Consider the following 27,783-nt stretch of genomic DNA (forward strand, 5'->3'; position numbering starts at 1 on the left):
GATGCAATGTCCGAGGTTCTTCAACGCAAGCAACAGTCAGTTTCTATCCTCACAGACACAAATCCTAGGTTTTGACCATCAACATAACTGACTTTCACAAAATAAGTTCAGCATCTCAAGAAATCAAAGCAGCATTCTGGTTTTTAGTGACTTGTTATCCATTAAATAATTTGGAAACACTTACACTTCATTTGTTTTATTGCTTAGGTATGACTAAATATAAAATAACAATATTTACGGAACTTCTATGAAACATTATTTATAATGTGTGCTATTATGGGATATTTCTATAGAATATTCACAGCCAGCAGTGAGAAGTTTGTCGGCACAACTTTGATTTGGCTAGTGCACTACATCATACAAAATTAAGTTGAGGCCTCGGACTCAATGTTAGAATTCTACGATTTCTGTATTTCCTAATACTTAACAGACCAAAATAATATATTAAGTGAGGGTTCCTTAAACAACTTTTATAAAGTAATGTTTATAAAATAATGAAAGCCTGTTTTGGTGGTATTGCTTAGCTTTTTTGGTCTTGTTGTAAATAGATTAAAACCGGCAAATGAAAGAATAGCGTAGCTGCCTCTGAAAGCTAAAATTAATGTGTTTAACTTTTTTACTTTTTAGATATTTTAGCAGTTTGTTTGACAGTGAATGTGATATATAAGCATGTCAAACTCCACTTACTATACAAACTGAACTGGACAAACTGGTGATTGAATAAACAGTGTCTTACTTTTTCAATAGGGGTGTTTTTCCTTTTAATAAAGCAAAGCAAGCTCGGCTTCAGTATTGCAATATACTTCAGTAATCTCATGAATGTTCAGCACGTTCATAATTATATTTCTGTCTTACTAAATTGTCTTGTAGGCAGCACACTTATTTTGGCAAAATTATTGCAGAGAGAAATTTGTCTCCCCCAGTCTCTCCTCTGCTTATAAAACAGCCGTTAAAAATGTTTCCTATTCAATCAGCTTGTAAGAAGATTTCCATTCTATGTTATGTCTTACCATAATCAAACTGCACATCGCCATCTCATTCTCTCCTTTTCTCTTGTAGATTTGGATTTAAATTTTCATTCGATTTAGATCATCCTGCTTACCGGTACGCCACTGTAGGTTGATCTTAGCTTTTTAATGGCGGGTGGCAGAGCTGAAATGAATATGGAGCCCAACTGGCACCTGATACTGGGCACTAACATACAGAATGGGCAGGCAGTGGACTGAGGCCCAGTGCTTTTTACACATGTCTGCACATGCATGGCAGGGGTTAATATCACACACAGGAGATGGTTTAGATCACTAAAAGCATGTTAATGTGGACGCTCATGTCATGAAGTGACACTTTGTCTGGCTCAGTCTCACCCTGCTTTGTGATACTCATGAGTGACTTGCATGTTACTTGATTGCCGAGATGACAAGTGAATTGGAACCAAATAATGGAAAATGGTGGTTCCTGTAAAATGACCACCAGCCGCCCTAAACTTTTCTTACTCCGAACTTTGGCATTTCAGCAGGTTTGGCCATCAAGGCAGTTATTTTTTAGGTAGGCCTGTAGTGTTTTCTTGGTGATAACTGGGAAGCTGATTTGTAGACTATCCACTTAAGAAGAATTGTGTTGTCTGTGAAAAGGAAGTTAGGGCTGAACAAGTGTCAAATGTGTGATCAGTGACCAGACTAACCTTTACCATCCAGAGACACGTCCTCCTGACCTCTGGGGATTACCATCACTAGCAGAGACACACAAGAGGTGAGACCCAGGAAGTATGTGTGTGTGTGTGTGTGTGTCTGTGTCTGTGTCTGTGTCTCTGTGTCTGTCTGTGTCTGTATGTCTCTCTCTCTCTCTCTCTGTGTGTGTGTGTGTGTGTGTGTGTGTGTGTGTGTGTGTGTGTGTCTGTCTGTCTGTCTGTAAAAGTAAAATGTAAGCTAAAGTATTTAGGTTTAGATTGTCAAAATGTTGTGGTCATTTGTTCGACCGACTTCTCCTTTTTTTCATACAGCTGCCAATTAGTATTGTGAGGATTTTCGGTCCAGCATTTAGATCCGCTCATTTTGTGATATTGTGCTTGATGCTGCGTTCTTACAGAGAGACTAAACACAAACATAAATTCAGTTAGATTTCATGAAATTGTGTTTGTTGTATAATAATTAAGCTATGAGGCACTGAACTGAAGGATGTTAATTCACAAATCAAAATGCCACATTTGGGACTCAGTGTTTATTTTATGGTCACACCCACTGCTATTCACGGATGAAATGGTATTTCATTTTGGGAAAAGGGGTGATTATTGCGTCGATGGCTAAAGAGAAAGTCCATTTTTAGCTGCGAATCGGCTACTATTTTCCTGCCTGATGACATGCTCAAGGTTCTAATGCAATTTTCAAAAGATATGCGGCCCTTATACATGCAGACTTCAACACACACAATTATTTTCTGTTATCCTGACAAGAACCAAATTAATGTAGCTATTCTTGTTTTTCTAAGCATGTCATTGTTCAAACTGCGTGCGTATTTCTGCAATACGCGCATATAGCCTTTGCAAGTATGAAATGCCGACTGGCTATTAACTGTTAACTATTGATTTGACTTTTTGCTGAAAGCAAAGTCAGTTTTGATGTAGGCTACATTTCAAAGCATTTATAACATGAGAAAGTTTGCCCAACAATTGCGATTTTGTTTGCGCAACACAATCAGGCAACCTGTAGGTAAGGACCTGCTTGCAATAGACCCATTTAATATGGTGCGTTCATGCATTAGGCATTCTTATAAGATTTACGTGAAACTTGAACTTTAGTCTTTCGAAAGTATTCAAAGAATTACTGAAATGGCAGCTGGGCACAGGCCTTAAAAATACACAAATGCATGCATATCGTAAATGACCCACTTCACCAGTAATGATTATGTGTTGTTACAAGCTAGCCTAACGAATGTGTTTCTCTTTTTAAAATGTTTATATTTTTTACTTTCGTTCGAGATGGTGTGAATGTAGGCCTATGTCAAGTAAAGCAATCTATTCGTGAGTTTTTTTTTGCTTTAGGCTAAGACCAACGCCCATGGATTTTATTCCCAACACATTTCTTTGGCTCCGTTAAACTTGATCGTCGTTGTCGAACTATGGTTAGTAACGAACGATATTTGTGTCACTGTGTTCCAGCTTTGAGGAACAGGCAGAACATTTAATTCACCATTTTTGTATTATTTACAGTGGCGCAAAAAGTGGGTATGCGCTATATGCGGGCGCCAAAGCGATGGTAAAAAAAAAATAATAATATATTTGGTATTTTCTATATGTAGCTACTGCTGTCCGTTTCTAAATCATTTCAGCATTTTCTCAATGTTCTATAACATTTTAGAGGACTAACAGGCTAGAGTAGGCGCCCTATCTCATAAGATTCCATCATAGAATTTTGACATAGAAGAGGGAGTGGGGGCGCCGTGAGCGCTGGGCGAGCAGATAGGCCTACGAGTAGTGAGTTGCCGTCTATGGAAAAAGATGGATACAGCAAAAAAAAGCTGTTGACTACTAAAAATAGAAAAAGAAAGAGGGAAAAGGAGATGGCATGTCAAGGGATGCAACAGCAGTTAAATAAGTGGACGGTGAAAGGCAACAGGTAGGATTTAAAGTGATGACGTCTGTACTTGGAGGCTTGCAAATATGAATGTTAACAGACTAACTTGCGTTTGTTAAGCATAATGCCGATTGAAACAGCCTATTCCATTCAGATAGCTAGGTGGCTACCATGCTCATACGGCACTTTTAATGGCCAACTGCAAACAGAAATGTCATGCTAGCAGTAACTCATTACATGCTTCCATATCCTTACAATGAAGGCTCCTTGTAATAACTTAATATTGTGTTGTCAATGTGGTGCAAACAAACAAGGCTAGAGTGCCTATCAGCCTTATCCATTGTGAGCAATAGGACGTTATGAGAACCGTTTAGACTCTCTTAAAGTGGCAATGCACCATTTATCTATAGGCTACTTATCAAGTATAACATCAAGTGAAACATCAAATTGGCAGCATTTCTTTAAAAACATATTCAATAGACACTAATGCACAGTAATAGTGTAAATTATTGGCCTTTTGTTTTGATTTAGTTGTTTGTGTTTTTTTCTTTTTTTTTTGGGGGGGGGGGGGGGGGGGGGCAATATTGTTGTTGCATACCCCTCAAAAATGGGTAGCTGCGCCCCTGATTATTTATCAGCTCATCCAAACTGTGAGTGTTTTTGTGCAACTTCATGCTTCTCCTTTGTTGGAACATAGGCCTAGGGTATTTCTTTAACCCTACACTTCCCAAATCTGAGAAAAGGTGCTTCTGCTTGTTAAACCTGATTTGGTGGATCTTCATCTTACCAAACGCTTATATTACTTTAACCGCATTGGCAAAACCTAGACAAATGCGTTCTTGTGTCATTCATTTGAGTTTCCCCTTGGGGATCAATAAAGTATCTATCTATCATCTATCTATCTATTTTGCACTTGTGGTGTAATTTATGAAGGTTTCAAATATGATCCTGATCCACAACTTGTTAGTCACAACTCCTCACCCACTTGAGTTGAACTTCATCTTGGTTCTTATTAGAATTTAGAAAAACATTTAACTCCTATGTCACGGCAGAGATCCGGCAGAATGCTTAATTAAGATAAATGCTATTGTCTGACCATTGTAATTTAAAAACTACTCTATTTGTCGATGCATTTTGCCAGTCACTGGAACGGGTTTCAATGGGTTTTTTTTTGTATTTTGAACAAGATCTGCTATGATGGGATATGATGTATAGCCCAATTGTGTAAAGCAAAATGATTTTTCCTGTTGTAGGCTGCTGTTATTGTTTATAAACTCCTGTAATTTTTATGAATACAAACGCATATGCCTGTAATTTCCCTGTGTCAATGCAATACACAAGTCCTAACTATTATACACTAGTAAAATGTTAAACCATTCGTTCTCGTCATAAGTTGCTGTGTAGGCTAGGCTCCTACAACACGACTCTGAAACCTCTTTTAACCTTTGGGCTATGAGGCGAAATTTGACTCACTGTTTTTTTAAGTGTCTCAACATTAGTTTTTGTCCTATGTTGAAAGGTGTCAACATCAAATGGAAAGAAAACACTTTACATTTGAGCCCTTAAGAGAGTCTATCTTTAGACTTTTTAAATCATAGAGAAGGCCCACTTCAATACAAATTATATCCCACTGCTGTTTCGAGAACATATTTGGTTTAGAACAAGCTTCGACTGGCACAAAACTGGGGCGTCTCGAACACAAATGGTCCGTAATTGTATCTCGAATTGTTTATTTTCATGGATTGTTCATGCATGGCGGATGATTTTATTTAAGTGTTTTATCACGAAATGATAACTGTTTCGTCACTGACTGACAACACATATCAGTGTTTTGGTCTATTACACAACAGTATAGGCTATATGCTATTTCTTTCGTATTTATCACTCATTCACACATAGGCCGACACACACACACACACACAGCGCGGGCGCACACGCATTCAAACAAATATGGCTTTGGAATAATAGGCCTACACCTGAGCCTTTTAGGTTCAAGTGCTGATATCGACTTCGAGTCGATACTGAACATGGCCTATGTCCTTTGTTGTTTGTGAACTTAACCTGCGCTGTGGTGAAAATACGCCCTGGGTTAATTAAGCTAAAATAGGCTACCGGACCCACCCGTCAGTGTATGCAAACAGCGGACAGACCAGGGCACCATGGTAGCCTGATAGGGCAAGTTGGCGCATCTTTGCATCTTAAACATAAATTGATTGCTGATTTTGTCACAGCGATTAGCGCAATGTAGCCTATAATACCAAGTAAATTGAGGCGTTAGCTTACAAAGGTCCATCACAATAGTCTCTTCTCTTCATGACTGACGTGATGTCATCTTATGTGGCCCTGAGAAGCATTGTCCCCAGCGAGAAGTCACCGAATGCTAACCTACTGTATTGTAGGCTAAGGTAGACCTACAGTGGCCTAGTCTCGGTCTAAACCCACTTTATGACAAATAGACTATCCTACCCGGTAGAATTGGGTTTTTTTTACTAAATTTACTTGATAAGGTTTCTCTTGTCATTGCACAATACAGGCCTATGTTGTATCTGAAAGGCTCACCAATGCAAAATGGATGCTCCAAAGTGTGAGTGAGCTTTTATTCGTTATTATTTTGTCCGAGTGTAAGTAGACGATAGTGTATGTTGATCAAATGACTATAGTTTAATATTGTAAATCCGGAGGGCTGAAACGTCTGCTCTTGCTCGTCTATATTTATAAAAAAAGGAAGCTCCTTTTGTTAAGACTTTGTCTTTTATTCTTTAAGAGTGCGAACTTCTCCAGCTTCATCCTAACTAGACTACATTTTTTTACGCACCTGTTCTAAAACTATATGAGCGCAACATTATCCTTCTACTTCTTTACCCTACCAAATGATTCCTAAACAGCCCTCGTATGCACATATTTTATAGGGTATGGTTAAAAAATATTTTCCCCTTAACATAAAACAAATAACTTATTTTTTTTCTTTTTTCTTTTCTTGACAAAGCAATAATTTTTAATGTTTAATACCTTATACTTTAAACAAATTAGTTTCAGCAACAAAACACACAATTACAAACTTCATACAATGAGAAATCTTGCCCCACTGAAAGTGCAAAACGTAGAAAGATTTTGCATATAAAATCCCGACATCAAAAAATGCAATATTGAGAAATAAACAATGACAACTTATATACGAAATTATACAGTAAAATGTCTTGGGATTTTTTGTGTGAAACTCATGCACGTGGTTCACTAGTAACCTAGCCTACACGCATTGTATTTTCATCTAAATTAATTTGAAAGTGGATACATTTCTGGTGGGAATTTTGAAGAAATGTAAACTCATTCTTCAATGACATAAGTGCTATGGGATGAGGATTTGTCTTTTTGAAAAAATATTTTAAAATAAATGTCAGCTTTGAGACCATCAGGCCCGGATTTGATTTTGTTTTTCTCTCTTGAGTTCCATTTGAGAAATTCTGGACCTACAAAAGAAACAGGATCAAAACAGTAAGCCTTATGCCACTGTTGAACACAACAGATACAAATGGATCTCATCGTGGTTAACGAAATTAATAGATGATTTTCTGTATGACATGCTATACTGAGGCCCACTATCATGCAGCCGGTTGACATGGCATGTGCATGCGCATAACGAATCAGTCGACGCTATGGATCTCTCAGTCTGACACACAAAGAAAACGGAAATAAATTGAAGTATATAATTCTGTCTAAAATGGTTGATAGACTATAACACTGATTATGTACAAGAATACAGCAGTAGCCCACATTACATAATTACAGTAGGCTGAACCTAGAAGAACCTGAGAAGATTCAGATGTCTCTCTCTTCGTGTTTGTAACCCTGATTTGTTTAAGGCGCTTTTCACGAAAAGAACGGAAAGCAATAATTCATATTTACATAAATAATTCATATCGCTCTGGGTAGCTCAATACTGACGGAGACAAGGACGATAGGACTTAAATACATTTTAAAATAAATATAAAACATAAATTAACCAACTTATCGAAAACAATGAAGTTGTTTACACAATATATATAAATATGAGATATATCGTTACCTTTGGCAAGTCTAGAGTCAGTTTATAACCTAAAGGTAACAAACTTTGTCCCTTCAATTAGTCTATGTGACCAAATGGCGCGCACACTCCAGAAAGCCCTAATATGGCCATTTAACTATTAATTTAACCCGCACATATTGTGTCTTTTTCCACACAGGATATGCCATTATTACAAGTCAGTGTCGATTTTTTTACACATCCCTTATCACACATCCTGCGATCACATTTTAATCAGTTCAAAAAAGAGCTGGATGCAACTCTTTTCTGATGGGACAAGACGCCTGGGAATCCGCTTGAAACGCCCGGGTTAAAAGACGGCAAAGAGGTTCTGAGCGACTCCGAGAGCAGGGACGGCGGGGAGCAGGTGGGCACCCCGAACCCCGCCGCGCTCTGCTGAAGTGGCGGTGGATGCTGACTTCCCGAGACGAAGTAACCGCTCTGTCCTGACAGTAAACCAACAGGAGAGGTGTTCATACCATAGCTATTAGCTAAACCTAGCGGTCCAGAGGAACCTCCAAGAATGGGCCGTGATAGGTCCCCGTTACCAAGCTGTTCAACTCCAGGGAGCAAGGAGCCATACGCGTGCCCTTGATTCAGAAATCCAGGAGATGATCCGTTATAGTGTGGGGTGTGCAAAGATAGAAATGGAGAGATTTGCCAATAGAGAGGGTTGTTTGCTCTGTCATTTATTCCCAAACCGAGGGGCGCAAAACGAAGTCCTCTCTTCATCGCAAGTTTACCCCTGGAGGTAGCGGACCGCCGCCGAAGTTTCCCTGTGGTTCCCCCGATGAATACATCATCACTTGAGGGGTCTAGCATCCAGTAGTTTCCCTTTCCTGGGTCGTCGTAATGCCTTGGCACTTTGACGAAACACTTATTTAAACTAAGATTGTGGCGAATAGAGTTTTGCCAGCCTTGCTTGTGCTCCCGGTAATAGGGAAAGTTCTTCATGATGAACTCGTAGATTCCGTTTAGTGTGAGCCGTTTTTCGGGACTTTGCCTAATGGCCATCATGATCAAAGCGTTGTAGCTGAATGGCGGCTTGTCAAATTTTCCATTCTTGCTGGTCTCGGTCGTTCGCGGAGTTTGGCCGTCGTCCTCTTTTGATTTTTCCGGTTCTGATGGTGGAGACTCCATTTCGGCCGGTTCCAGGGATTTTTCTGAGTCTGACCCCGAAGGAAGATGGGTTTTCTCTGAGATGTCAGGGTCCGGCTTGTCACTTTTCGAGGGCAGAAGCAGACTCTTAATACTGAACGAGGTGGATCTGTGGACCATCGTCGGCTCTTTCTGATCTCCCATGCCGCAATCAAAATAAACCTCCGATTTTGCGTTTTAAAGGTAAGAAATCAGAGACGATATGATCAGGGTATTCCATGCATGAAGGAACTCGTAGGACAGAAGGGAGCTAGTAGCGGGATGCAGAAATTAGTAATTAAGGAGGTTCCGTCTTATCACTACATCACCAAATGGGAGGAGCTAGTAACTTGGTGTTTTTTTTTTAAACCATCAAAACATGAATTTGAAACGCGTCTCTGAAATATCTTAACAATAGCCTACTTATGTATGTTTGAAAACAATTACCTTTTGTTATTAGATTCAGTCGATACAAAAGCTTTAAAAAATACATGTAGGCCATTGGGTGTGCGTGCGCAGACTCCTGTGCAAGTATTTCTTTTCATAGTTTGACCAGAATGTTTTTAAGACCAACAAACAAATATCTTACCTAAATTGTTCTGCAAATATTTTCGGCCAGTTTGAGCAAGCCTGTTTACCGGATCTACACAACTTCTAAATTTGTCTGTAGGCTTGCCTACATGGTTGAGCGTATTTGCATACAGCTTGCCTACAGAATCTTTGCTACTTGATCGCCCCCAGTGTACACAGCTGTAGTGACAGGAGGGTCAGTGTTGATGGCAAGTGTGTCGGTACAGATATCTCTGGATTCCAGGAAAAGACAAGCTGTTTATCTGTAAATCTGAGTCATTTAATGGTCGCTCAGAGATCAAAATACAGATAATAGATTTGTCTTCACATTAAAACGAACTTAGGCTATATAATGCCTTTCACTCAAATTGCAAATGCTTTAGTAGAGATAGGTAGCCTACTTTATGCATTAATGATAAAATTCTGTTTTGGTCAGTAGATATTTTAGATTGCAGTTTACAAACCATATAGCATAACAACCTTCACCATTAACACCATTATTTAAAAGTGGTGGTGGTGTGTTTTATCATTAAAAAGTAAATGTGCTGCAGACAAAATATACTCTCATCAATATATATTATGTGTCATTACATTGTGAATAGTGATACACAAACACATATATTTCTGTTTTCTTGAAAACAAACCTGATTAACCATCAGCCTCTAAATAGTTAATTTTCAGATGTGATAATGGTTTTAATAGTTGCACTGTTCAATCCCTGCACTGTTCACTTTTGCACATTGCGCACTCTACCATAGCACCTTAACATGATCAATGCATCACATGGTCAGTCCATACCAGACCTTTGTAATCAATTCACATGCTCCTTTAAATTTATACATTTCTGAGAGTGATTTTTATGTATGTGAGATATCTATGGGCATATTTAAATTCATATTTATTTTTTGGAGTGCAAAATAAAATGTTCAACCAATGTTTTTTGATTGATATATCACATATTAAACTATTTAATAAATATCATTCCCTTTGGTATACTGATGCTAGTGTCACTCAAACTTCAGGCCATAGATCTTTGACATTTTTGCAGGGATATCAGCGTGTATTTCAAATACAGATATTAGTGCTCATGATGATTAGGCTAATTAAAATATTTATTGAAATATTTAACAAAATTGGGTCTCTGTTGGGTTTGCACCTTGGTTTTAGTTCCAGCTTTCTTAACATATTTCTATGAATTTGATAACCATTCCCATGCAGGATATACAGCTTTGTAAACAGATGTCATTTCTGTCGTGCAGCACAACACTTGTCATTGGCTTTCTAGCTCTGTTATTGTGTTTATCATTGGAACAGAAATATTGTAACCTAAGCAAGCAGCAAAGCGACCCATCCAGTAGCCTGCAGTCCGCAGCTGCCCAGATTAAAGCAATTACAGCCGAAACAAAACCCTCTGTTGCCAAAATATGAAATGTAAGCTATTTAAGAGTGAGATTTAGCAGCAAGATTAAGACTGTGGGTTTCTCCCAACATGAACTTGGCTGACACATACACGTCCATTATAATTATGCCCTCCACAAAAGAAAGCTCTCTGTTATTCCACAGAATTATAGACAGGAGTTTGATCTGAATAGGCTGACATTTTACTAGTATTGATGGTCTTTTATAAATATGTGAATTCTATAGCTCATTTAGGGAAAGTGATTTTATGTTATTTCTACATAAAACATCCTATGCCCACTAACTGTGTAGACCTAAATGCAGGCCTTGAAATATAAGTATAAGTATATATACTCTTTTGATCCCGTGAATTAGTGAAACACACTCAGCACAGTGAACACACAGTGAGGTGAAGCACACACTAATCCCGGCACAGTGAGCTGCCTGCAACAACAGCGGCGCTCGGGGAGCAGTGAGGGGTTAGGTGCCTTGCTCAAGGGCACTTCAGCCGTTGTCTACTGGTCGGGGTTCGAACCGGCAACCCTCCGGCTACCAGTCCAAAGCGCTAACCAGTAGACCACGGCTGCCCCCAAAATGGGCACAGACAAACCACAACTGGCACAATCAGCCAAAGTTCAACTTCCCCAGCTGAATGGTGTTTGGGGAACAGAGGGAGAGTCTTGACGGACGAAGGAGAAGAGCATCGTGTCACAACATTATGTTGCTACAATATGGCTCTCCAAAAGTGGACATCTGCATGGTGGAACCTCCCTAAGGGTGTTCTGTGTATTACTCCCCCCCCCCCCCCCCCCCCCCCCACCCCACACACACTTTTTTCTCTCTTTGTGTGGACTTTCCAGCTTACAGCAGGTTAAAGCTCTTCAAAATCAGTCCTCACAAAGATGCCAAACTAAATCACGTTACGTTGCCACGGCTCCAGGGGTCAGTGGGAGTTTATGGCTATTTTTAGCCCGGAGCCGTGAGGTAAGGAGCTGCGGCTCGCTCGCTGGACTAGAAGAGCCTAGTCACCATCCTAGGGCTGGCCCTAATTAGAGAAGGGGTACGTTCCCTCAAAGTGTTGTTAAACAGCTATAGCATCATTAAATGATAGAGAGACTATCACTTTCAACTCTCTTGCTCACTCACTCATCTTCTCTTTCTTTCTCTCACTGGCTCTCTCTCTCTCTCTCTCTCTCTTTTAGTGTCTCTCTCTCTTCTCCCTCTCTTTGCAGAAGTCTCAGATAAGTTGTGCAAGAGGACACTCCTAAATAAAAAGGTACTGTCTCAATGTTAGAAAACATTACCTTAACAGCCAATCAAATGCCACCAATCCCATGCCCATGAAGCAGCGTTGGAACATGCACATCCCTTGTTGTTATTGGCTGGTGCATTGGAACATGCACATCCCTTGTTGTCATTGGCTGGTCCAAGCCATTTGTTTGTACACGGCCCTGGTTCTTAATGGGAAACAAACAGCAGCATTATTTATAGCACACACACGGCGCAGACAGCTAGAAAAACAGAAGGAGGAATTTGCCATATTCAACAAAAAGTGCAATTCCCCCCCCCCCCCCCCCTCTCTATCTCTCTGCTCAGGTAATGAACAGTGGACAGCACCATCCAGGCCCATCTGATAGACAGGAAGTGTGTGAAAGGTCTTATGGGGCTTACAGTACGTCCAGCTCTAGCTGAGCCGTCCCAAAGAAAAACAGTGAAAGGGCAAGGTTTAGCCAATTTGAGCAGGAGGATTTTGGCCAAGTGTTTATGGAAACACTCATAAGTTCATTGTTCAGTGTGAATTAAAACCTCTTGTACTTGCTATGTCCCCCTGCTTAGTGTTTCTGGTGTTGGGCTGTGTCAGCAGTCATCCAGCTGGACGGTAATACTCCTTAGGTTTCCCCAACAGCAGTGCCATTTAACCCAGAAGCCTCTGTTGCTGTGTCAGCATGGTAGTGTGTGTCGGAACAAACATCATTATTTGTAATAGGGTTAATCAGAGGCACTGTGAAGACTGACACCTTTTACCCCCTCTTGCACTGTGATTAGCTTAACCATGTAGCCAATGCAGTTAGCCCTCTGCTGCAAGCAAACACTACAACAGTGCAGAGTGTGTTTTTCCCTAAAGTGAATCTAGGTTACTATATAAAAAAACAAATGCCCAACCAATCAGTTTGCTGGAGCAAGGCCCTGTTTAGCTCCTCCATTTGAATAGATATTATGCAGAATGTCCTAACAGCTCAATCTCTCTCTCTTACCCCCTATTTCTCTCTTTGTGTGTGTGTGTGTGTGTGTATGTGTCTGTCAATCTGTTCATCTGTCTGCATCTTTGCACATAATCTCCATTATTTCATTAATCTTCGGTGTGTGTGTCTGTGTGTGCAACATGGAGATATATAATAATCTGTTATTTATTTTTTCAGCTCATGTTTAGCAATTTCTTTTCATGGACTGCACATCAATATAAAAGTGAATCCTGGTGACTCACGGAACCACACTGTGTACAGTATATTTCCTGTTACATGCATGAGCGTGGAAATCAGACATGATCCCTTCGATGTTGCCTCTTCCTGTCATTGTAAAGCAGAATTCACACAGCATCGGAATGCTCACCCACTAAGGGGGAGCGTGAGCTGGGTATAGTCTGTGTTGCTGTGAAAGAATTTAATGTTACCCTACATGATGAGAGACATGATGTGTTTTAGCACGGGTGCTGTTCAGCTGCCATGGTTTACCATTTCACTGTGTTCATCTCAAATTCCCATCTGTATAATATAATGTAAAGTTATACAACAATCATATGAATATCCACAAACCTTATGACTGAGCTTACAAACCTGAATTATGAAACCTGTCTTTGACTGTTTTACTCGCTCAAGTGGAAAGTTATTGGAGGGGTCTCGATGAGTGGGGCCTTTTTGTCTTCAGTGACATCTACTGGTCACAGAAGTGTACGAAATATTAGTCATTGAAATCTACATGAACAGCATGCTTTCTAGCTCAATGTAAGAATGCATGCTTAGAAAATCCTGTTCATTGGGCTACTCAGTTAATAGATCCATGCTCTGCTCTGTCTGACTGTTAAAACCCATTGTCTTGAATTAAAATGGCAGATGTAATTTAAGTGATACAATTTAGGTGTTCTTTCGTGCACCGTCTGATGTATGGAATTATTGTCCTTTCCCTTTTGGTTTTGACCATGACAATGTTAAACATAAAGCATTTACAGTACATAACATAACATACATTTATGGTTGGGTCCAGCCAAGCCTCCAGTGGAGACACTGACGGTTACGCCGTAATGTATATTTCATAGTGGACTGTGGAATTTAAACTGTGGTCAGGTTTTCCAGGCAGTTGAGCAGATCTGAATAGACAGTGCATGGAAACAAGTAAATTTCTCGAGTTAACGTTAATGGTGAAAACTCCTGGGAATCCTGCAAACAATGAAATATGGATGGCAGAGTTTTAAATAATGCATCGTTTTTTTTTAGTTTTTTTTTTTAATTGCGGTATTAAAATAGATGACCAGCGCTAACCTGATTTATATCCACTGATTGGGTGGGGGGATGTGCTGAGCTGTGCTGAGCTGTGCTGTACTGCGTGTGCTTTGCTCATGTGGTCTCTCTCGTGCGCTGGCTCAGAACGGGCAGCCTCATTCCCACAGTGCCCCAGGTGCTGTCTGACATCACAATGCGTTAGGCAGCCATGGTGACACATCCCTCTTGTGGAACTGTGGGATGTGTGTACAGTGAACTCTGTGACCTTTAACCTTTTCATGTGAGGGCAGTTTGCCATAACATCAACAGGCACATACACACAGTAAGCTGTATGTGACATGCTGTGACAACTCCCCTCAATCCAAACACATGTGCATGCATGCATTCATACTGTACACAGACCAGTCCCAGTGATGTCAGCCCTTGCCTTTAACTGGACCAAGTCATTTAATCAGAAGTAATACAGGGCATTTAACAGAGCACTATGCACTCAGTTATAGTTACATAAAATGGTGTGTGTGTGTGTGCGTGTCAGCATTTTATGTGTCTGTCAATTCTGTCCTAAGGCAATGTATATGTTTCTGTCTCTGTGTGTGTGTGTGTGTGTGTGTGCATGTAGTTGTTTATGTTTTTGTGTGTTTACATGTGTTTGTGTGCGTGCGTAAGTCTGTGTGTATGAGTGCCCGCAGATGTTTGTTTTTGTGTGTGTGTGTATGTGTGTGTTTGTGTGAGTGTATCTGTGTTTGCGGTCGTCTGTGATATTTTCGCTAGCTGAGGCTGACGTGTTGGCCGGCAGCTCAACCGTCCGCACGCCTCTCTGTGCCGCACGCTGCCCACGCAGCTGACGAGGGCCCGAGGGATCGCCTCGGCAACGCTGCCGCCGCGTCCCAGCAAACAGCACTCGACATGTTCCACAGACGCTGAGAGAACACGCCGACCTAAAAAAGCCAGGCCCAACCCAACCCAGCCACAGTCGCAGCCCGGTCGCGCCGAGGCACACGCCGCTTCACCAAACAGGAAAGCCAACCATGTGTAAAGAGCGCGGGAGACCAGATTAGATTATATCACCACTCCATCTCCCAGCGCGCGCGCTTTCCAACAATTCCCAATTTAGCAAGTTTGGAAAACAGTTGTCATCTCAGTGGCACAAGGGGACAGTTGGAGATGCTGGAGGGGTTGGGGGGGGGGGTGTTTCAAGAGAAGGGGGGAGGCTGTTTATGTTGCATATTCCAATGAGTATTCCCATTGTGCAAGTCATCATAACATACCCAGTTGGCAGCCCCGTAGCAGTGCCCTTTCGTATGTAGATTGTGTGTGTATGTGTGTGTGTGTGTGTGTGTGTGTGTGTGTGTGTGTGGAGGGGGTGGGGGTTGACAGAGCAGGTGTAGCGAGGAGAAAAAGACAGATAGGAACAGGCAGTGTGTGTACTTTAAGTGCCCTTCTCCTCCATGTGTGTTGGCACAAGTCTTCATGTTTGCATACGTCCTCGTTGTGCCTCTGTGTTTGTTTATTTGTTTGTGTCTTGCCTGTGTGTTGCCACATATTTGTGTGTGTATGTCTGTCCCGTCGGCATGTTTGGTGTGTTTGTGTGTATGTGTGTGTGTGTGTGGGTGCTCTGCTGTGCTGCTGTTGAGATGCCTGTGTCTTCCCAGAGCTAAATCCCAGCAGATGCCGACGGCGCTGGCTATGCCCTTCACAGCTGCGTCAGTTGAACAACTCCCAGCCACCCAGGAATCCGTGCAGAACAGCTGGAGCTGAAACATCCCATCTCTTACTCTAATATTAGATATCTAATCTGACCACACTGAATTCTTTGTCCTTGGACACGGGCCAGGTTCCTAATTTTAAACCCAGACTTTATTTATTTATTTACTTATCTATCTACTCACCAAATGCTCATATTTCATTAACTATTATTGTAGCTGTTTTCACAGTTGCTTCATTAGGCTCGATGGACTCTCTGCCAAACATCTTTAATTGAAAACTAAACAGGACATTTTAGCAGAGAGAGTTTGTGAAGCGTTCTCTCTCTCCGGCTCGTACAAAAGGGCCTTATAATGAGATGTGAAGTGGAGAGCTAAAATTCTGGAGGGATGAGGAGTAATTTGAGCATTCTTTTATTTTTGGGAGCCGTTGAGCCTCACTAATTTCTGCCTCCAGGGAAGAACATGCATTAGTGCATCAGATGAACTGAATAACGGACTAGCTGTGTGTTTGTCTGTGTGTGTGTGTATGTGTGTATACTTGTGCTTGCATGCATTCATGCATGTGGTGGTGCTTCAGTGTATGTGTCCATGTGGGTGCGCTCATGCGTATTCCGGTGATGAAGTGTGCTTGTGCGTGCATTGGTGCATGTGGCAGTCTGTGTGTGTGTGTGTGTTTGAGTCTGCTTTCTGTGTGTGTTTGCATGACTGTGTGTACGTGCCAGTCACATACTTGTACAGCTGTGTTTGTGTGGGACTAGGCCTATGTGTGTGTGTGTGTGTGTGTGTGGTGACAGAGCATGCTCCTTGTAGCTGTAATCCCTCGTGGATTAGACAGTGTTTTGCCAGGGTGTCAGTAGGCAGTATGAAAATCTCTCTACTGTGGGCACGTGGTATTTTCCCTAATTGTCCGTTGAAGCTGACCCCTAAGGCCCGAGGAGTCTGACCTCACTAGTCTTCTCCATCAGGCCCCAGGCTTACAACTCAGAACCAGAACTCAGAACCCTCAAATGCCAAGTGCCACAGCAGCAAACAGAGAGCAGATGGAGAGAAGAGATCAGCGGGAGAGGACGAGAGGCTGGCACGGGGGACAGCTACAGCAGACCCACGGTGTCCGCTCTGCCTTTAGCACACACTTACACACTTTTGAGTTATAGCCTTCTTTTTTATAGCCTCTCCATTTTACCATTGCTTTTTCAATTTTACTGTCTTTAGTTTTTTTTTTTAAACAAACAAACTAACAAACAAATAAATAAATGTGGTATATTTTTTTACTTGCATTTTGACCTGCAAGGCAAAACGTGTTATTGAAAGTGTCAGGTAGTCTGAGGTGCCTGCAGGTCTGCCATGTTCTTGGGATCCAAACCAAACATGCACTTCATAATTACGTTTATTTATTTATTTTTTGCTGTGTCAAATTTTTTCAGCGCGATCATGGAGCTACCTAAAGTAGATAATGTATGCTACTGTATAAGTCACTATATTAATGCTGTAATGGTTGCTGTTGATTCTGCAATACAAACCATAAAAATGGCTGCATGAATATATGAATGAGTGAATTAATGAATGAATGAATAAAAGCTGGAGTATGAAAGCTTTCTAGCAATGAAGGATGCCTGCTTCAAAAGGCTTTACACTCTCTAGTGGACATATAGTGAAGTGCATTTATTTAACATTTTTTAATTTTTTTTAATTTAAAGGATACTCAGATGTCTATTTGTACAACTGTCTGTACAGAATCATTGGGTAGAATATTGGGTAGAAGTAACATAATAAAGGAATTCCTCTTTTTGTGTATGTTCTAGTACTGGGTACCCATTTAGCGCTAAGGGGGTACCCAATTAGTCTAAAACCAACAGAAAGAGTCATGCCTCTCTCTACCCACAACAATGTTACATGGGGGCACATTGGTTATGTCAGAGACTCCATTCTCAGTATTGTTTTTTTTTTTTTTTAAGTTTTGCCATAGGTGTTTTACAGATATTTACAAAAATCCACAAGCCTTTCATAACCCAACTAAGTGTAAAAGACATGTAACATACATTATACAAAGACTATTTGAAAATAGTCTCTGTATATTGACCAGTTCTCAGCTGGTCAATATACAAAAAAACATTATTTGCAAGCTTTTGAGCACTAAAGGACCGAATGTATAGAGTATCCTACACTGTAACTGAAACACAATTGGTCTCCAGTATTCTTTCTCAGATTAATGTTTAGTTATAGTTGGTGTCTGTATTATGATTTCAACAGTATCGGGTTGCGGTCTTACAGTCATACACAGGATAATGACCTGGGTTGAGCAACCTCAAAGACGTCTGCTGTCACAGTTGCTCATTTGACAAAACCTCAATCATGCTGCATATTCACATGTTCTTCCAGAAATGCAAAAAGGTATGGCCCATAGTTTTTTATGCCTTTGTTGCAATGTTGTAAGGTTTTTTTTTTTTTGCAGAAACACAACACAGACTGCAGACGTGCACTAAGACATGACCCACCCAGTACCACTGACCAGCTGACAGTGGAGCTGTTTCTGAACCCATGTCAACAAAATTTGTTCTATAAAAACTGTAGCACATCATCATTGCAAAATGGAAAAAGTTGCTGTATCATCTAGCTTGTTCAGTTTGCCAGAGTGGGTCATTGGTTTCTTGACTGCGTATGTATTTGTCTTAAAAATAGCTCGCAGCCCCTCCAGTGGCAGCTGTAACTGGATACACACCTCTCTCTGCACCTGCACACACTGCGTCGCAGCTCACAATGTCCTCCGACCTGTGCTCCGTAGATTTTGAGATACATGGACACGTTCAAGGTAGGATGTGGGGGAGCTTGTGAACAGTAGCACTTGTGGACGTGTGAACAGGTTGTAATTTGTAATGTAATGGCTGCCATCTTTGCAGTGCTTCTAAATTTAGTCTTCAAAAAAGCATGCAGCTTAGTAACTGTGTAACTCTTGCTGCAGATATCTCATGATATACTGTAGCTCCGTTTGAAAATGAAAAATGATCTCACGTCAATGTGTAAACATGCATACATATTCATATGAAGTATTGTCTGTATAAAACTAAAGCAAATGAGCAGGATACCTGTACTGGCTTGATGGTTTAGTTGTTTTGTTTGCATGCTGTTCATTATTCCACAAGTCACTTCGATTTCAAAGAGTATCTTTTATTGTTCATTATCATAATCATTTCTTATATGAGCATGAAATGGATTGTGTGTTATTGTGTGAAATTATTGCATTTGATAACCACTGGCTAAAATGTTTTGTTTTTCATTAGGTGTTTGTTTCCGAATGGTAAGTTGCTTACTGCTGTACCACACATTTTCAACGATTGGATTTAAATTTGGTAGATTTCCTCATAGTTCTTCCTCTCCCTCTCTCTCTCTCTCTCTCTCTCTCTCCCTCCCTCCCTCTTTTGCTCCCTCTCTCTCGCTGTGTGTGTGTGTGTGTGTGTGTGTTCAGTACACAGAGAAGGAGGGCCTCAGCCTGGGCTGTGTTGGCTGGGTGAAGAACACCAATAAAGGGACAGTGGTGGGGCAGGTACAGGGGCCCAGAGACAAGGTCAAAGAGATGTGAGTTGTCCCACCTTCTCTAACTGTACTAGCAGCTACACGGTGAATGGACTGTGTTTATGTAGCCTCTACTCCACCGAGCAGAGTACAGAGTAAAAGCACACACACATTCACACAGCGATGGTGTAAGGTGCTAACCAGCACATTGGGGTTTGTTGTTCAGTGCCTTGCTGAAAGGACAGTTTGACAGGGTCAGGAGGAGACGAGTTTTCCAATTACTAAACAACTCCTCTACTTCCTGAGCCACCACCGCCCCATAATAGGAATGGTAAATGTACTGCATTTATACAGCGCTTTTTCCGACTTCTCCGAGTACCCTAAACACTTTCCAATGTCTTGCCTCACATTCACCCATTCACACACACCGATGGCGGAGGCTGCCACGCAAGGCGCCAACCTGCTCATCGGGAGCACTGGGGTTAAGTGTCTTGCTCAAGGACACTTCGACAGGGTCAGGAGGAGTTGGGCTCAAACCGCTCAAACCGGTTTCTGAACGACTCCTCTACCTCCTGAGCCACTGGAGGAATTATATAGGCATAGTTGAGATGAAGATGTTTTTAACTGGTGCTCTTAAGTTGTAGATGCAGATGAGCTACTTACACTTCACACACTAACACACTTAACACCTTCTTAAATTGATTATTGTGTATTTTTTATTCATGCCTTATTTCTGTATTACTCACTATGTAGGCTACACTGATCATCATCACTGAGAAGGAATTCAATTTACACACCGGAAGGTGCGATTTCCACTTTAGACCAGCAGGTGGCAGTCTTTACCATCCTCTGTAAGAGCTGTACATCTCCTCTGTCCTGTACCATAATACATCCATGCTCTGTACATCTCTTCACACACAACATAGGTTACTGTTAAAAGGATGATATATACTCCCCCCTCCACCCCTTTCATACCAGTTTATACCAGACAGTTTAACTGTTATTTAATCTACACTCATATACTTGATGCATTTCCTTGCACCTTCTTGCAGAAGGTTCAAGGGAAAAAAATCTCTTCCGGGGGAGAAAAATGTCATTGCTCTTTTAGTCTTATTGAGAGATTGCTCTTGTTGTGATGTCTCTAGACTATGAGGGTTACTGTCTGGCGTCACAGGGCTTCTGCCTTGGATGTTGAATCATCCTCTGACTCTCCCTTGTCTGGAGATTGATTTTTATAGCACATTTCTCTGCGCAATGCATCAGGCGTCTCTCGCAGCGATGCCAAAAGGGCTCGCATTCACCCCTGAGAGTGTGTTTCAACTGAGAGCGTTTCTGCGTGATCTATTATGAGAGAGGTGTGTGCTCTCGTCCACGTCCCCTGGGTAAGCTATATCTCACCCACAAATGTGATGAGGTCATTGGCGTGGGGGCGACTGCATCGGATGACATCAGAACTGCTGCAGTTTGATTTTAAGTCCTGGAGGCACCATCGGACGACAGACAGTCAGCGAGAGAGAGAGAGAGAGAGAGAGAGAGAGGGAGCTGAGTATCTATTCTAACATAAGGCCAGACCACAACACAGACAAACCGAGGGAGTATGCAGGCACAAGTGGGTGTGATGCTGCTCAGAGTATGTCTGCAGGTCGCTCAAACGGCAAATATGTGGGCCTGGAGGTCAAACGTTTGTTTTGCTATGCCACAAGAAGATAAGTCAGGAAGCTCATGCAAAACAGGGCGGGAAGGGCCATATTTGCATACATGTTTTGACGGTTTTAAATTAACCCTAACCATTTACACGTTAACGTTTACACTCCTAAACCACAGGCTTTACTGAGACCATATTTGTGTTTTTGTGGATTCTAATGTGGTACAGTTGCAATGCAAAACGGGTATCTCATTGTTATTAATTGTCAAATAATGTTAAAAGTGCGTGTGATTTCAGTGACTGCTATTTTTTAAGTGTTTGATTGTAGCTTAGTTGCTTGTGTACAGATGATTTATGGGATATTAAAAGTCAGTAACTTTCTGTGGCACAAACCAGTGAGCTGTTTAAACAGGACTGTGAACATTTTGGGTTGCGATGTGTTGTACTTGCTGTTGCCAGATTCCACAAAGCCCATATGAAGTGCACATGATATGGCTCCATTCCCAGTCATTAATATACATTTGGTTCATACATTTAGATACATAACATAGTTTTGCCTCATAGTATGCAAAGTATGTCTGTGCCTGAAACTCCATATGGGGTTTATTTTGGCTTTGCTGGTTAGCATGGGAGCTATAATGCTCTGCACTCAAGAGGAAATATAGGAAGTGGCCCCTGCTCATGAAAATGTTAGATTAGATTTATAGCCTTTCTTAGAGCAAAGGACTTCTTCCACACAGAGTGGCCAGACATAGGAGACTCCATGGCCGTCATGGTGCTGATGATGATATTTAAAGCCAACAAGGACACCATAAAGCATACAGTCATTTTCCATGGATCCAGGTCTGGACACGAGTGTTTAGGATCAGCTATCTTCCTTCATATACATTTTTTGTCATATATCCCTTCCTGATTAAGGAAGGTCACTCATTCAATGGTAGTGATGACCTTGTCATTTGTGTATGATGATTTGTTTACAAAGTTGTGCTGTATATGATTAGGTTACAATGGTCCTATGACTTTCTAGATTGCACTATTTAGAGTACAGTATGTTTGCCTGACGGTCCTTACCGCCATATATGTGCTGGTACTTTATTGTGGTTATTCTAAACGTTCCTGCACAGTAGATGTGTACCTGGTGGCTGATGAGACACTGCATACCTTTGCAACATTTTATGTGGGAGTAGAGTCATTAATCTCAGGTGATTGTATAGTGGAGAGTTTGCAGAGTGCTATTTTGTAGTCTGTATTAGATTGAACTGGGTCCACTAAAAACAAAGCTACCCTGTGAATTAAGATATGATAAACAAGATAAACATATTGTTTTCCAATACTGTATATAATAAAGGGATGCAGAACAGAGACAGCTTCATAAGGTAAATGTACAGATAATTTTCCTTTATTAGTGAGCCTAAGAGCTCCGTGTTTATGATGGAAAAGTGAAAACAGTGAACAGGCGGTCACCATAAGCCACAGACAAGTGCATGATTTCTAAGAATGGTCTCTCTCTCTCTCTCTCTCTCTCTCTTTATCTCTCTGTCTCTCCCCCTCTCTCTTTCTCTCTCTTTCTTTCTCTGAGAAGCCTGCAAAGGCATGCGCATTGCTGGGCAGCAGAGACAGCGCTCGTCCTCAGAGGGGCTGGTTCGTGAGGTTTTTGGGTAGTAGAGGCAGGGCTGGTTTGTGAGCTTTCTGGGCAGTGAGGCAGCGCATGCTCTTGGAGGGCTGGCGTGTGAGTTTTCTGGGTTTGCTGGCTGGCTGGTGCACTGAGGGAGGCGACCCGTTGCCCACACCAAATCTATTTTAGCAGCGCTGCCACTCTCCCGGGAGCACTCTGACCCACATCACACACACGGGCACCACAGCAGCCCGAGGAGGAGGAGGATGGGAGGAAGATGAGGAGGAGGAGGAGAGGATGTTTAAAGGATGTAGGCCTGGTGACAGGCTAAGAAAATGAGAGAGGGAAAAAGCAGAAAGTGTGTTTATATGTATATATATATGTATGTCTGAGTGCGTGTGTGTGTGTGTGTGTGTGTGAGAAGGAGGAGGAAGAGAGAGGCAGATAGAGGGGCGAGGACCAGTGGAGGGGTGAAGAGTCTTAGGGAAATGTGTGTGTGTGTGTACAGTATGTGTGTGTTTTGTGTGAGTGTATATGTGTTTGCATATGTGTGCATGTATACGTGTGTGTGTGTGTGTGTGTGTGAGTGTATGTGTGTGTTGGGCTCCTGTCTTTGTGGCGCAGATGGCCTGGAATCTGGGCTGTAATCCCTCTTAGCCATGTTATAAGTGTGTGTGTGTGTGTGTGTGTGTTAATGCAGTGTGATCATCTATGCACTGGGCAACACTGGCTCTCTGCATGCCCACTACATGCAGTGGTCATGCTGCTTTAATGATTGTTTGGGAGTGACAGTGGAGCATGCACCCTGTCAGAGGGCTTTGTCTGTCTCCCGAAGGTCTCAGAGTCGGCCTATCCATGATATTCTCAGTAGGGGGTGTTTGTCATGCTGTGATTTCAGCTCTGCCGGCTTTGATAGATGGTATTGAGCATCTGCCCCCAAATTTGGAGTGGTGGAGAGTGGGATTCAGTTTGGAGATGCACTTGGAGGATTTTTTCCCTTTATTGACACTCACATAAAATATCAGGGACTTAAAACAGAATGATTTTCATTTCGGTTCGCTCTGAGAAAAAACAATATTTTTTCTTTCCTGTTCCAGTGTTCCAAGGCCTCTCCTCTAAATGGTAACTGGTTAGAATGTTATAGAAGAACAGGTAATAACGTTCCTTTAAAAATAATATTGTCTTTACAAGTTGAATTATGGCCGGTGCACAATACTATATGCCCCCCCCCCCCCCTACGTAATATAAAAAAATGTCTGATAGCCTAACTTCAGGCACAGAAAATGTCCTTGCTTTAAGCCCTGTAATAGCCTAACCTATGTGTGGTGCTACCAACTGCATGACATGCCTATATATATGTTCCTAGTGTCTCACACAATGTTTCAGTAATATAGGCTACTTGGAAAAGGCAGATAGTGTTGGATATGAAAATCGTTTTTATCAACTAGTAGTTCTAGCCTATTATACAGGGGAGACACTGATTCATAAAATCTGGCTAAATTCACCCTATGGGCAGCTGACTTTCCAAGCCTATGGACTTTTGAATAATATTTAAATAAAGGTTCATTTGAACGATAAATACCGTTATTAACTGGTTATCTGAAATTGAAAATAGCATTTTCACTCTGGAACAAGTGAAATTGGTTTTGTTCCCGTTTTCGGTCACGTTCATCCAAAAATTATGTTCGTTTCCGGTTTTCGTTTTTGTTCTTTGAACCGTTTCTAATCCCTGCTAAATATTCTTGTGGAAGGATTTTTTCCCTCCAAATGGTGCCATAGTGATGGTGTTGCTAGGCCGCTGCCCCCTCACTTTATACACACACACACACACACACACACACACACACGTCATTTGAAGATGTTCACACTTCTACGATTGAGAGTAGGTGGGTGGTATTGTGTGGGTGTTTACACTTGTGCAGATAACTTGGATGAATCAATGCTTTGCACAGTTCTGACACATACTCATGCACATGTACACTGTATGTACAAGCACAGTGTTCCACACACATACACACATACACACACTCATACACACACACACACACATACACACACACTCATACACACAAGCACATTTTTCTCCACTGAATGGATATGCTGATACGGAGATTACAGACACACTCTCACTCACTCTCTATATCTCTCCACACACACACACACACACACACACACACACTTTCTTCTCATGTGCTTATCCAATCAGTTTGCTGTCATGTGCTTTTAATTTGGGCTAACTCGGTTACACATTCGTTCTCAGAAGGTCCAGTCCAAGCATGAGTAATATTTCTAATCCTTAGGTTGAGATAAAAGAATGTTCTTTGCCTGAAAGCACCTACCACCATTGAAAGGCAGTGCATGCTATACTCTTCCTGTATGAGATTTGTAATGTTTCTGTTGATGCAGAGCTTATTCTTACCACCACTCCTGACCAGCGCTTTATTTACAACATGAAAATAAAAAGGGGATTAACACGCCTGTGCAGTTCTGTGTGACTGTGATCACTAAGCTCCTCAATTGCTAGTAAATCTGCAGCATTGCTGGACCTGGGCAGCGCCCGATGGGCGATGGCGATGCTATGTACGGGTGGGCAGTAGATGGAGACCTTGCCCTTGGCATTGCCCCTCATGCTCTTGTGCCTCGCCCTCCCTCGTCCCCCCTGCAGCAGCTGTCAGTCATGTCACTGTTGCTGTTGCTGTTGCCATGGCCCTACTGAACTCCCAGCAAGTCTGAGTTGCTGCATGGAGGGGCAGCCACGTGTGTGTGTGTGTGTGTGTGTGTGTGTGTGTGTGTGTGTGTGTGTGTGTGTGTGTGTGTGAGTGAGTAACGGTAGTGAGAGCTGATCCTCTGAGTTTGCGCTAATCTACGGGCGGCCGCGGCCGTAATCGTAACCGCACACAGGCTCACAGGGACGAGCCCCGGAGTTGGCTCAGGGCCACTCTGACCTACATGCTGCTGACAGGCCGAGCGTGACCCCTGTGACCCCACCCCGCCCCCGCTGCCACCGCCCACACCACCAGGCTGAAGGCAGCAGGGTGGCAACATCACGGTTGGCAACTGCCTGACTGCCGTGCCCTGCCAGCCTGCCTCCAGCTGTTTTTCTCGTGGTGACTGTAACAGGTTTGATAGCAAACACTGCTGAGCTGAGGTCCAGCTGCAGGAGTTAAAAGGGGCACTGTCCTCTCTAAGAACTGGACATGCAAGCACAGGCGCTCATATGAGGCACAGATATATATATACGAGTCCTTAATGACTTAGATTCTCTAGAGGAGCCTGCTGTGTCAACAAGCCGACAGTACACGCAAGACTGAACAGTCCTCAGTTGTTTTACATCATGTCAGATCTATAGGAAACCAGCTTGGTTGAATGGTTGAACTTGGTTGAACTGACAATAATGCCTTTTAGTTAAATTATATAGACTTTTATTGCAGTTGTTGATCATTAAGTAACTAACAGTAGAATGATTCTTTAATGAAACTGATGTACTATTTGGTCATGGATAGTTTGGTGTTATGCTGTTTTCTTTATACAATATTTAATCTTTCATTATATAAGGAGTTGATTTCTGTAGTCCTGATGTGTTTTTTTGTTTTGTTTCTCCTTACATAGTTTATACCCAAAATAAACCCATTTGAACTAATGCTAACCCTGCAGGATAGCCATCTGTTTTAGAAAGCGAACATTCATTCTGGCCATCTGGAAGGCCTTGTTTGGACAGTATGAGCTGTTGAAAAAGAAAAGTTAAATTCTCAAGAGAGAAACCACTTCAGGACCTCAGGATTCCTTGCAACTGGTTCATTTGAAGGATGCTAATTTTGGAGATGGAATGTGAGTTCCCAGGTTTTTTTATGTGCTCCGCCTTTTACTCAATTTAAGCGCTTTAACGTTGTCTGATGGCTTCAAATTACCCAGTAATGCCTTGCTTGCATATCTGGTCAGCTTAGTAAAAAGCTGTAAAATGTTGTAAATGGTGAAACCCTCAAAATTAACACAGCATTTTGAAAGAAACAGTGTTTACTCGTACAATAATACCCTTTGTATCAGCACACAGAATATATCACAGAACGTGAACCATGTTACATAACCTGAATCAGTTCTCAGATGTTACGTGTGAAGAAATTGTACGACAGTTATGCTTTCCAAACAGGATTAAACTTTCAATCTAATAACAACTCCCCGCAGCTCTTCATAATTGCATCATGAAATGTAATAGTCATTCATTATCATTGTATCAAGTACTCCCTTATGAAGGAAGCAAAGCAGTTAAACACTGAATATGAAACCAGACATGGGGGGTGGGGTGGGGTGGGTGGGGTTCCAATATGAGCAATGACAGTGTAGCATCCCTGAGTATTCTCATGTTGAATTCTGGGTAAAGTAGTGCATGATCAAGCAACTCAAGTGACTTCTGTCGACAGGAAGGTCTGGCTGAGTAAAGAGGGAAGCCCGAGCAGTCGCATCACCCGTGCAGTCTTCACCAATGAGAAGGACATCCCTCACCTGGAGATGTCTGGCTTTGGCACACGCTACTGAAAAACAGGCTATGAAATAATTTGATAATTGCATGAAACCCTCAGGCACTGATCAATACTGTTTCATTTAATCAGTAAACATGTGGTTAAATTGATGTGTATAGTTAGTGGAAAAAATCTGATTTTTTGTGTGAATTAGTTTCATCCTCCCTAATGGCTGCATTATCCCAGAAAATCTATGACTCTTAATTTGTAGATATTCAATGGAATGCACAAATTGGATTCTGTTTTATACTGTAATATCATTTCTCATTAAAGGGTCAATAAAGTTCTGGTAAACTTCATGCAGACGAGTTTTGGTTTGTACCCAGCTGTGTGACTATATCACTGTGAGATCTGTGTCCTGCAATGATGCCATTTGACTACTCACAAGCAGCAGATATAAACTCATCTGGCCCTCGCATGCGGTCTCTTCTCATAGACTGAGAACACTTAGTAGGACTACAAAACTAGACATGTGCTCACTCTTCTTCTTCTTCAGGTTTTTATGGTGGTTGGCAAACAACGTCTGGTTGCATTATGTGCTCACTCTGGTAAAGAAAGA

The 27,783-nt window shown here is 41.7% G+C and overlaps 2 protein-coding genes across 2 annotated transcripts in view; one reads left to right on the forward strand and one right to left on the reverse strand.

The window, feature by feature from the left end:
* The window catches only part of LOC121685806 (acylphosphatase-2-like), a 50,213-nt gene extending 22,690 nt beyond the window's left edge, over positions 1–27,523 (forward strand). Inside the window, exons 2-5 of the mRNA XM_042066572.1 lie at positions 18,617–18,746; positions 19,216–19,232; positions 19,401–19,510; positions 27,126–27,523. Coding sequence (XP_041922506.1) covers positions 18,617–18,746; positions 19,216–19,232; positions 19,401–19,510; positions 27,126–27,240 — 372 coding nt within the window. The 3' untranslated portion in view covers positions 27,241–27,523. The remainder of the gene's footprint in view (positions 1–18,616; positions 18,747–19,215; positions 19,233–19,400; positions 19,511–27,125) is intronic.
* On the reverse strand, positions 6,589–9,044 carry LOC121685805 (forkhead box protein G1-like). The gene has a single exon (XM_042066571.1). It carries the CDS (start codon positions 8,929–8,931, stop codon positions 7,864–7,866), a length of 1,068 nt encoding a protein of 355 aa, XP_041922505.1. The 5' UTR covers positions 8,932–9,044; the 3' UTR covers positions 6,589–7,863.
* Positions 27,524–27,783: the final 260 nt, after the last annotated feature.

Source organism: Alosa sapidissima, chromosome 16, assembly GCF_018492685.1.
Source record: "Alosa sapidissima isolate fAloSap1 chromosome 16, fAloSap1.pri, whole genome shotgun sequence".
NCBI lineage: Eukaryota > Metazoa > Chordata > Actinopteri > Clupeiformes > Clupeidae > Alosa > Alosa sapidissima.